Consider the following 12,373-nt stretch of genomic DNA (forward strand, 5'->3'; position numbering starts at 1 on the left):
TGGTCATAGTTTATGCACCTCAAAAGTTGTTTCATGTTGTCATAGGTTTCCTTCATATGGACTGCATGACCAACTGGAATTGATGGCAAAACATTGCCATTATGCAGCAAAACAGCTTTAAGACTCGTCTTCGATGAATCAATGAACAGTCTCCACTCATCTGGATCGTGAACGATGTTGAGGGCTGCCATCACACCATCGATGTTGTTGCAGGCTACAAGATCACCTTCCATGAAGAAGAATGGGACAAGATCCTTTTGATGGTCACGGAACATGGAAACCCTAACATCACCTGCCAGGAGATTCCACTGCTGTAGTCTGGAGCCCAACAGCTAGACTAGAGCCAATCAACAATTTTAACATCATTTTCGTTCTCAGTGACCCACAATTAGTAAAGTTTGACTACATTTATTTCAGAAACATTTTGGCTGTAGAGCAGTGTATAGGGTTACCAGACAGCAAATGTGGAAAATAGGGACAGGGGGTGGGGGGCAATAGGAGCCTATATAAGAAAAAGATCCAGAAATTGGGACTGTCCCTATAAAATGGGGACATCTGGTCACTCTACTCTAATAGAATAGCATAGTTCACAATTCTAATATTATAAAGAAGTTTGTTATAGCTGGTTAACATTCCTAAGGGGAAATAATGTAAAAAATGCCCTAAGTAGGAAAAATAATGATGAATCCCATAGGAATACATCAAATATAGGGCAGAGTTATGCGAGTTTGTGTGTGACCATGGTGAGTGATTGTGGCTGAGCAGGTTAGATTTGCTGGAGAACAGATGGCATATATTTGAAATGTCTGTTGGCTTCAATGTGTGGGGGATAATGTATGCCAATATATGGCTTTACTTTATATTTCTTATGATTTTGGGGTTTGGCATTAGCAGTCTGGACTGGTTTCATGAAGTGATTTGTGTCTGAATACTGCAACTAAAACCAGAAATTCATTTTCCCATGGGAATTTGGTGACTGTTTATGGGAACTATATTTGAGAAGATGAATTTATTTACAGCACCTGTGTTATTATTTAGATGATAGGCCATAAATGCAAATTTAACAAAGTATTTTAATTAAAGGATGAAAACAGATGTCACCATCAGCAAATAGAAAGGAAATTACATTTTGTCTAACACTAACTTTGGTATTGAAATATACACAGAAATAGCTTAGAAAATCAATACTTAATGATTGGAGACTAATCTAGTGTTCAGAGTATACTAAGTAAATTATAGTATCAGAGGGGTAGCTGTGTTAGTCTGGATCTGTAAAGAGCGACAAAGATTCGTGTGGCCCCTTATAAACCAACAGACGTATTAGAGCATAAGCTTTCATGGGTGAATACCCATTGCGTCTGACGAAGTGGGTATCCACCCACAAAAGCTTATGCTCCAATACGTCTGTTAGTCTGTAAGGTGCCACAGGACTCTGTCACTTTTTAAGTAAATTACAGAAAGCTAAAATATCTCATTGAATGTAAAAGGTAGGTATGTCCTGAATACGGTATATTTTATCACTCTCCTCACAATATTAAAATAGACTTATTTAAATCTGTGTTATTTTCAAAAGAAAAATGTTTTATTATTTGTTTTCAGTCTTTAAACTTTTGATGATTGGTTTTCAGGTTGTTTGACTTCAGTGAGACTTAAACAGATACTTAAGCGCTGTCCTGAATTAGAGCCTTGTTTTAGCAGTGTATCAAGTGTGTTTCATGAGCAATTATGGAATAAACCATTGTCAAGTGCCAGTGATTTTGTAGCCAGGTTCAGCTACTGCTACCTTTTGCTTTTCACATATTTTGCATACTTTTGCTTTCACAAAATTGGATGCCTATTGAAAAGAAAGACATTCAAGGCCAAGGAGTCCCAATCTGCACTTCTCTCTGACAAGAAGCAGCGCTCCTGTTCTTACAAGACAGTGAACTAGATGATCTATTGGTCTTTTGCATTTCAGATTATAACGTGTGTTAATGATGATAGACATTAAACATCATATTGATACCAACGGGATCCCCTCCTGAGTGAGATATTACAAATAGATGCTCAGATAGCATGGTTTTGGGTACAGTATAAAAACATTAATAAATAGAACTCAATATGTTGTCTATTGCTATTTAATTAAAATCAGACGAAGGATCATCACATAATATGACAGTGGCCCAGATCCTCAAAGGTATTTAGGCACTTAACTCCTGTTCATGTCAGTGGAAGTTAGGAGCCTAACTACCTTTGAGCATCTGGACTAGTCTTTATTCAACCCAGCTTGAATACATTTTCAAATAAGATTTTGTGTGGCATTGCATTAGTTCATTTACTAAAGTCAAATTATATCTACTGAATTCTCTTCATCCCAAAGCTTTGTCATATGATCAAAAAAGTTATGTTTGTTCTGCTCATTATTTAGGTTCTTACACATACCACTGTCTTCTTTTTAAGTGCAAAGAAGAGACTTTAGACTAAACATAGCACTTAAACCAATTATTTAACCTAACCATCCAGACCTGTAACCCATGGTAATTATAGCTTATAGTTTTATTATCCTCTGCATAGAGTAAATAAAATAATGCATTTTAAAATTACTTTTAAAATTTAAAAATTTAAATCAGATCTTTATTTACATGTTGCCAGTTCTTTATTTCCTATTTTATAGTCTTAAATTGCTATCATGGATGCTCTGTACTTGTCTCTTTTGTTTCCTTATTAGTAGAATTTCAGATTTTGCTTAGATTTTTCTACTAAGGAAGCTTAAAATGCTTATGTATACTGAGAAAGACATGTCAAGGGCCTTATTAACATCCTTTCTTTAAGACAATGCAAACTCCAAGCACAAAATTGACAAGCAAATAGCCTGTGCTAGGTTTGCAACCAAAGCCATCTTCTGGGGAATTTCTACAAGTTAAGAAAGCACAGATGCTTCAGCCAGGCTGTAGTCCTCCACCAGGGTTTGCAATCTGAAATCAATAGACTTTTTCTCGTTAAGTCACTTAGGGTGGGATCCACAAAGGGATTTTGCTGTTTCACTGCCGAGTGTCATAATGTCTAACTTTTAGGTGCATCGAAAAATCACAGGAACAATGTTGTGATCCACAAAGCCGATTTAGATGCCTTGTCTCCGTGTATAATGAATGGGAAGAGATAGGCGCCTAAGAATGTGATCCACAAAAGCCAGCATGCTAGGCAGGGAGCTGCCTAAGCTAGTCAATGGAAGGTGCTGTTGAGAGGAATAGGTCCTAAACCCCTCCCCCGTCTCAAAGATAGCCATCTACATTGGCTTAGTGATCCATGTACAGGACTTGCCACATGGAGTCAGTTGGCATAGGTACCTAAGCTGCTTCTGGAGGGAATGAGGTAGTTGGCTGCCTCGCTCCACACAAAATAGCTGGAGGAGGTGTATGTCATGGTGCCCAACATAGCCTAGTGACTCCCTGGTGTGGGAGCATGTTGGGACATGTTGTGGGGGTATAAAGAAACATGACAGGAACAAGTGGTGCTTTAGTAATTCTTGGCTGTTACAAGCCAGCGTAATTTGGAGCAGCCCTGATGATTCTTTAACGTGTGCTGGTAGTTGAACTGTCGCAACGAGGGCTGGTCACAAAAAGATCATGTAAAGCCATTTTTACCCTCCCAACTCCGGTGCATTGAGCACAGCTCTGATACAACTGTGGATGATCGAGCACTTATTCTTTTCTTCCTCTTTCCCCTCTCCCTGTCCATCTCCTCACTAGTTTTCTTTCTCTTTCCCTTTCTTTATTTTATTCTCTTTCCTTTCCTAATCTCTATAGCCTGCTTCTGTTCCTATGGAGTTGATGGGAGCTTTTTTCTTAAATTCTGTGGGCACAGCATAAGACCCTTAATAACTACAGTATGTTACAAAAATATTGGTTCTAATTTTAAAGGCCTTATTTAGGACAAATTCCATTGAACTCAGGAGTTTAGCTTCATTAAGACCTACAGGCTTGTGCCCAGTGACAACGGCTTCTCATACTGAAGTATGTAATTGAAAACAAATGTGAAGTGGAGTTTTCATAAGAGTTCATCTCTGATATATAAATGCAACTTTTAGCTAAAAAAGAGAGCCTATAAAAGTTCCTGCAAGCTTGGTCAGAGGGAAGCTTCCTGGTAGAACAGCTGCCTATGATCATGCTGGGAGGAATAGTGGGAAGCTAGCAGATTTAGTTTAGTTTATTTTAGATATCGCACATCACTGACTCACAGTCAACCAATTGTCCCTCTTGAGTCACAAGGTTTCTGAAGCACCTTTATCTTTCAGTAGGTAGCCTCTTTCGTGACAGATAAAAATTGAGAACTGGTGGGCTTTAGGTAGACTAAAAAAATAAAATGTATGAAAATGACTCTTCCAATTACTTCCATCACTGCCAGGTTTCATGCAGCTCCATGTGTGACATTTTATGCAAATTATTTAATTAGATAATTTGTACATTTAAAAAACCCTTCATTTAGTAAAGTTTTAACTTGAAGATTGTGTGGATTCATTGATGGTGAAAGACATTCGGTAACCGTGGTGAGAATGAAGTCTTTTGTTTATCTTCAAAGACACAGTTTCCTGCACAGGCTGCCCTGCCAGCATGCCTCCACTTTGCTGTGGTAAGGAGGCGGACTTTCTCTAGGGGAAGAAAGGGTAGTTCAGTCCTTGCGACCTAAATAGTTCTTGGCCACTCTTCTGATTCTACCAATTTCTGCCAAAACATGATGTGAATTTGTGATAAGGGAGCTGTAACTTAGTCATAGCTCAAACATATCTCATAGAGGAGTCACCCAACATCATTAAAGGCGAACAACTTTTAATTCCTACTGATGTGATCTGGACTCATAGTGTGGGTGGAGTGGTGGGTGGGCTCAGTGTTGTCAACTCTCCCAATTTTATCATAAGTCTTATGATATTTGGTGTTTATACTTAAAGCCCCAGTTCCTGGAGTCATGTGAATATGGGAGAATGTGAACTTTCACTTAAAAAAAAAAACCCTCAGATCTTTGCATCCTTATGGTTGTAGAGAGAAGCTTGAAAATGTGGCCTAACTGAATCCTAAGCACTCAAGAGAAACCAGGAGGCAAAACAAAGAAACAATCAAACAAACAAAAAACAAAGTATTTGACCTAAAATTCATGTAATTTTATAAAAATCTCACAATTTTAGGTTTCTGACTCAGGATTTTTGAACACTTGCAGTTAGAAGTACAGGTGACTTTTCATTAGCAGAGTCCTGAGGCCCCCAAACCCTCAGTTAGTGCTAATGTTAAACCTTAAAAATAATGCACTTTTAATAAAGATGTTTATTAATCCGAGTTCTGACCTCTGATTGAGCTTAAACAGGCTCAGGGTTTCTCACAGGCTGCTTTGTCTACTGCAAGCTTACTTTACAATCAAATGTCACACCCCGATCCTGCAGTCAAAGTTCCCATCCTGCAGTCAAAGAAGAACGCTGTGTATGGTTAAAAAACTGACCTGGTTTACAGGTAAAGGGAAGGCAGCTCTCAAAAATAAAATCAAAGAAAGTGGAAGGTGATAGTAATATATATAAATACAAAGCTAGGAATGGTAGAAAACTGGGAAGCAAAGTGTTTGGGTCACATGTAGTCTCTATTCTGAGCATGTGTTAGCTAAGCCTGGTCTAAACTTGACTACTTTTCCTACTAAAGACAAACCCTGTGTGGACCAACCCATAGACTGGGACGTGATACACATAGCTCTTTGTGAGATAGCAGTGGAATGCTGGGTACCAAGATTGCTGGATTCTACTCCTGGCTTTGAAAGCAGAGTATGATCAAGTGATTAAAGAAAATACACTGGAGCATATAATTTGTCATATTCATTCTGACGTAGATCATAGAATTTACCTTCTTGGGCTGATTACTAAGGCTGATGTAAAATTAAAAATGCTTATATAGACAGACACAAAAAATCTAACTGATTTTATGAGAAAATTGTGTGTGTGTAGGGGGCAAGATACTGAATCTTATTCAGAGCACTATTTTTTTCACACCATATGTGCTACAGCTGCTGAGCTGTACTTTGCACTTCTTACAGTGATGCCACTTATGAGAAGACACCTTTTTTCCAATAAGATGTTCCCACAGCAAAACATAATTTTAGTATAGAAAATTCGACGTTTAAGGTTGTGAGAGTCAGTAATTTCAGCTGAACGTCAGAGAAGACAATGTGAAAATGCAATCTTCAGTGCCATCTGCTGGACATCTGAAGTGACTAGCTACATATTTCAAAGCTTTTAAATATATCTAGACATAAATTGATGCAAGTTCATGGCTTTCTTAGAAAAGTACACAGAAAAAGCATGGAACATGTCTTTAAGCAAAATGGACCTTTTTGTCACATTCTTTTTTTTTCACAATGAGAAACAATGGGTCTTCTTCAAAAGAAACAAAATAAAACAATACATTTGGTGTTTTCATATCATACGTGCAATGTAGGAGAGAGAATGTCACTGCAGAAACTCTTAACCTTTTGAATTTCCTCACTTTTATGTACTTTAACACAATATTTTTTGCCTTTATTTTCCCCACAAGAAGGGGCTGCTGTAATCCTTCTCCATCCCAGTGAAGGGACTTTACGCCTCGTGAACCCATTTATCAGTCAGAAAAGAGCAGGATGGGTGTGAAATCTTGGCCTTATTAAAGTTTATAGGAGTTTTGTCCCTGACTTGAATGAGGCAGATTGAGAAGCCACACCTTTGAGCAAAAGGGGCTAAATTCCAAATGTGAATTTTATAAAGTGTGCTCCTGTAGTTCCTATAAAATGAAAAGTGCTTTTCAAACAACACGATTTTCTGATAGGATCTATCTTTGGAATGAGCTAATAAAGTAATCCAAAACAAGAACTGCACTTGTGTGCCCACTGTTCTGTAGTCACTTAAGCAGTCACTGTGTTCATGTGAAACAAAAACAAATATGAAACTTTTCTACTACACAAGCAAAACACACTACTTTAAACCTTAATTTAAAAAAAATCTAACCCTTTTTCCTCACTCAGATTTAGATTGATTTTTTTTCAGTGAGTCTGCATTTTGTACCCTGAGTAATTTTTATATTTTTTCTATCTGTTTGAGGCTACTGAAATTTTTTACATTAGGAACTGTGTATTTTTTCATGCTAATCTGGATTGGTAACTGATGAACAAATAAATACCCTTTGGGGATGAAACCAAGCATAGGAAGTTTCAAAGCAAAAGGAAAAGTGAGACCATTAGGAGTGAAAATGAAGGGATATAATGAATCTACACACTGTCTATCATGGTCACTGCCATATGATAACAAATAAAAAAAACAAAAACACCACCACCCAAATCAAAAAATAATTCAATTTAGGATAAACTAATCAGTCAAGCTGGTAGAAATTTTTTGACCAAAATATTTTTCCTTTGGAAAATATTGTTTTGTCAAAATCTATGGAAAATGTCAATTTCAACAAACTGTTTTGGTTTTCCAACAACAGAATTTGAAATGAAAGTTTTTATTTCATATCAACATTTGAAAACTAAACCTTCCCCCCCCCCCACATAATATAAAGGGAGCAGGGCAAAGCTCTTAAGACAAAAACAGATGTACTGTACTCTCTGCAATCAGTTCTTTCCTGCTTTACTATATAACCCAAGTGTGGTAATACCAGGCCAGTGTGTAGTGGAGGAAAAATTAATTAGTTTCCATGCTATCATTCCATTGTAGAACAAAATGTACAACAAGCTATCCATCAGGAATTTTGTTGCAGCAAAACCAGTCTGGTCACAAATTAAATAACATTAAGCAAAATTCCTGATGGATACATTCTGTGTAATAATTGATTTACTTATGGTACTCTTAAAATTATTTGGATAATTAAATTGGTTATTTTACATATTCCTTAACATTTTTAATAGTTCCCATTAGAAAGCTGTATGTGAGCAGATGGCATTAGTTGTCTAATAAAAATAGTTATGCACCGGGGTGAAATCCAATAATGTAGCCAGAAGTAGTATTGTTTTTTAGTATTTTGCCTAATTCTCTTGACCCATTTTTGTCTTATCTAATCCGACATTGCAAATGTTGCTTAAGCGGTTTAGCAAAAATAAGTCTTCGGAGCTACAGCCAGCTTTTTCATTAACACAAAACATTTAGGATAGTGTATAATGCTTATGGAGAGGGAGAAGAGAAAATTAGAATAACTTCATTTTTTTTCTTCTGTTTCTTTATTAGAATGGTGTCCTAACAATTATTAGTGTAATTAATTGCTGATTGATTTATTCCTGAATCCCATGTTTCACTTACCCTCATGTGGGAAAAATGAGGACAGAGAACATCGTTCTTTGCTTACTATTAGAATTGGTCAAGTACTAGAACAAAAAATGTTCCAGTATTCCCTGAGTACTAAGGCTTCCATTCAATTCATTCTTCCTTCAGCCCTTTTACTATTTGAAACCAGTGAAGCTTCAAACTAGACTGCGTGGTTTGGTCACATACATTGATGTTAATTATTTATTATTAATATATTTAATTATGAACAACCATTTCTAACACCAAATATATGTATTTTATCATGAATTCCGCTGGTCAATCTATTAGTTAATTGGATGATGAATTGCAAAGCTTGAATAGCATCTAAAAAAGAAAAATATCCAACTGGTTTAAAGAACCTTTTGGGGAAGTTTGAATTGATTGTTACTAGTTAAGATTGAGTTCTATTTATATCTCCAAAAAGGGCTTTGGAATATAGAGCTCCCACAAGAGGAGAATATATGTAACTAAAATCTGTTAAAGGGCATGATTCTCAAAGCTAGTATAAAGTAACCAGCTCAAAGCAGGAGGAAATGATGAAGAGACTAATCAAGGCTTTCATGGACAGACATATGTACTTACATAACGTATTAATTTCAAGATGTCCTGTTACTATTAATAAGATATTTAGTTTTTCATATTTTTATAATATATAAGGAGATATATATTTAAAACGGTAGAAATATCTGAAAATGTTGCATGTGGTTTCTACATAAAGATGGTGATGTGTATATCTTTTATAAATGTCTCTTTATTGTGCTCTCACACATATGGGATCTATTACTTCCATGCTAGTTGTAATAGACACAAAGCCTGAAGTCAGACTGAGGAAAAAAATAAGTAGTGGTGATGTCTTGGTTCCCACTATGAAACATTTTCCTACTTGTGCAGCAAAATGCGCCACTACTCACAGTAGATTGTGTAGATGTTCATTCTTGTACGGTTTGATCAGCTAACAATGTTGAAGTTCAAATTGTCATAATTAAGCCTCAGTCACCATCTCATTTAGGTCAATAGAAGTCCTTTTCTCAAAGCTATTTATTATTTAAGGAGATATGCAGACTCAAAAATACACTACTATGTTTATTTTCATATGGTTCACATTTTGAAGGTTACCTTCACCACCATAAGGGTTGTAATTACATTTTTTTTTTAAATGAAGAATTTAGATTCTAGAACAAAATTGAAAATAACCAAGGAAAAATGGCTTGCTTGTTCACGGAACCACTGCTAACTGGCCTAATCTGGCACCTGAAAGGTGGAATATATGGTACACTCTATAACATCCATGTAATTTCATGTGGATTTTTGCAAAGCATGAACTCTCATGTCAGAATTCTAGGTACATTGTGAAGGAAGAGCCCTGCAATTACAGTGAAAGAGACCACTGTAGTAAGGGCCAGAGTTTAATCTTTAGAAAGTCCATATACCTCTGGTATCAATACTGCAGGATTTTTTAATTTTATTTGATGCTGGTCTGGCTGTTTATGTTAAAATATGTGCATTTCACTTGGGGATTTTTTTCTTGGTTTTAGAGATGATGGCGGAATGTTTGCTGAAATCTTTAAGTTGTGGTCTTTAATTGTTCTATAGCAGTCTAACCTTTTAAACTGAGGCTTGCACCATACATCTTGATTATAACCTATGAACACTAGTGCAATGTAAATAAATAGTAATAGATGAAACTTTGCTCAAGCAAATATTGATAGGTGTATTTTTAGCTTTGATTTCATATTTGTTAGATACTTTTACATCTGACTTGGGTTTTTTGGTAATCTGTAACTGTATATTTGAAATTGGTATTAGTCATGTAAAATGATTCGCCTGACATCTTTTAAATAATTATCTTTTGGCCATTTACTCCTGTTAGTTTACTCCTATGATTTTTTATGTGAATTTTAGAGCTGGTAGGACAGTCTTTCAAGTTTAACTTGTAATTGATATTGTGTGTTTTATTTGTTGTAAAAGTGCCTAGAATATTAGATGCTGTTGTAAATCAAAACACAAATAGCTTGTCTTGTTATTATTATAAACTGTTTTCTCTTCTGTGCAGGAGGTTGCATCAACAATTTGAAAGTTATAAAGAGCAAGTAAGAAAAATAGGTGAAGAATCCCGCCGCTACCAGGGAGAGCACAAGGATGATGCACCAACGTGCGGAATCTGTCTTAAAACAAAGTTTGCTGATGGCTGTGGCCATTTATGCTCTTACTGCCGGACCAAGTTTTGTGCCCGATGTGGAGGTCGTGTTTCTCTACGATCAAACAATGTAAGTTTTCTACTGTATAGTTTTTATTGCAAATATTGATACACTCAAACCTACAAATTGTTCCTCACTTATCTTACTTTGACATCTCTTCCATCCATCATTTCATCTTGACCCTTTCTAAGGTGGGGTTTCTGTGGTGGTAGGTAGCAAGTCAAAACAATGTATTCCAAAAGTATGGAGATTTATGATCCCTAAAGACAGTTAATTAAAATAAAATAATATATTGTATTACTGTACTGAGCTATAGTTTGAAGGAAAAATTCTTATTTTATCTGGGATAATAAAACACATTTTCATCTCAGGTGTTGTCAAATTTTCCCTATTGAGCAATTTTGATTAACTCTTTGTTTAAAGGCCACTTTGTTTAAATCTTTAAAAGAATGGTTAAGGGAAAAGTAATCCCTTCTGAATTGCACTGATGAACGCTAAGTGTATTAGTTTCAGTTTAGTTTTAATTTAATTTAGTTTTAAACTGTAGTGGTCTTGTAAGTTACCATGGACTAGATTCCCTTTCATGGAGTTAATTCCTGATCCTTCTGTCAGGCAGGTGGGTTTTGTGCCCTCTTTTCCACCCATATAGAGTGAGCTGGAGAGCTTGGGGTTGGGGTTAGGGTTTCCCAGGGATCTATATGGAAGCCTTCTAGCCTGGCAATTCCCTTTTCTCTGGCATCATGGATCCACTGGTGGCCAACTATCTCACTCTTTCATGAGAGTTGAGATATATATGTGGAAGACCACTGCCACATGCTGATTTTGAGGGGATAACCTGGCCCCATAATATGCTCTAAAATGTTTAAATAGTCTTTCATCTTATCAACGGATATGCTAACTATTGTGAGACCTAGTCCAGCTTCCCAGATGCTGTATCAAGGCACTAGAATCTTTGACAGCGTCCTAAATGTATTTGGAGCTCCTTTTTTCTATATGAACTCAATTAAAAAATTTACAAGAAACAAAATATATAATACAGCTAATCCCGTCTACAACTGAACTATTGTTGTGTACTTTTCCTCTTCTTTGAACTAGAATTTATTTTATTAAGGATCTTTTGAAATTCAGATTTTAAAAAAATTAAAAATGCAGAAACAGCCTTTTTCAGAGTTATTCTGGGAATATGTTATACTCTTAGTATACCCGTTTAACGCCCAATAACCCTACTTGGAGTTAAATGCACTTTTTGAAAGAAGGATGCAGCTGCATACATGACCTGCTTAACATGTTCAGAGTTTTAAAACTGTGTGTGTGCACCACATCCTCTCACCTGCAGGTGGTATCATTAGAACAAGTTATATAGGAAAAACTAGTTTACTTCGGTATTATAGGTAATATTAGGCAGTGCAAGATGTACAATACAGATTATTCAGAAGAACTGGAACATGATTTAATTATTCTTTATCTAATATTTCTAGTCACACACCAACACTGGTCCAAAATTTGTTCCTGACTTCAGTAGTGTTGCACCAAGCATAAATTGGGTTTACTGTATTTAAAATAAAGCCAAAGGGTGTGACTTAAAACCAAACACATTCAGAATTAAGGTTTAAACTGCTTCCTGAATTTTTCTTGTTGTGCCTAGTCATTGCAGTAATTATCATTCTTTCTCCAGACCTTTAGAACAGTGGTGCTTTCTATTAGTTTTGCAAAATTCTGTTCTATTGTCACACAAGGCAAGGACAGGAGAGTAAAAAAATATTGGTTTTATCAATATCAACATTGTTGTCAGGGTAAATGTGAGTTAGAATATTTTTGTACCTGGTCTGGGAAGTGTTCATGATGGTTTTGCAAGGCTGTTACCAATTAAGTACAGTAAATTGCAGTACTT

At 36.1% G+C, this 12,373-nt stretch overlaps 1 protein-coding gene across 42 annotated transcripts in view; it reads left to right on the forward strand.

Moving 5' to 3' along the window:
- The window catches only part of RIMS1 (regulating synaptic membrane exocytosis 1), a 537,317-nt gene that overhangs the window by 171,407 nt on the left and 353,537 nt on the right, over positions 1-12,373 (forward strand). For all 42 annotated transcript variants that reach the window (XM_075063753.1, XM_075063758.1, XM_075063781.1 and 39 more), the window contains exon 2: positions 10,338-10,551. In XM_075063753.1, the coding sequence (XP_074919854.1) occupies positions 10,338-10,551 (214 nt within the window). The remainder of the gene's footprint in view (positions 1-10,337; positions 10,552-12,373) is intronic.

Source organism: Chelonoidis abingdonii, chromosome 3 (genome assembly GCF_003597395.2).
Source record: "Chelonoidis abingdonii isolate Lonesome George chromosome 3, CheloAbing_2.0, whole genome shotgun sequence".
Taxonomy (NCBI): Eukaryota; Metazoa; Chordata; order Testudines; family Testudinidae; genus Chelonoidis; species Chelonoidis abingdonii.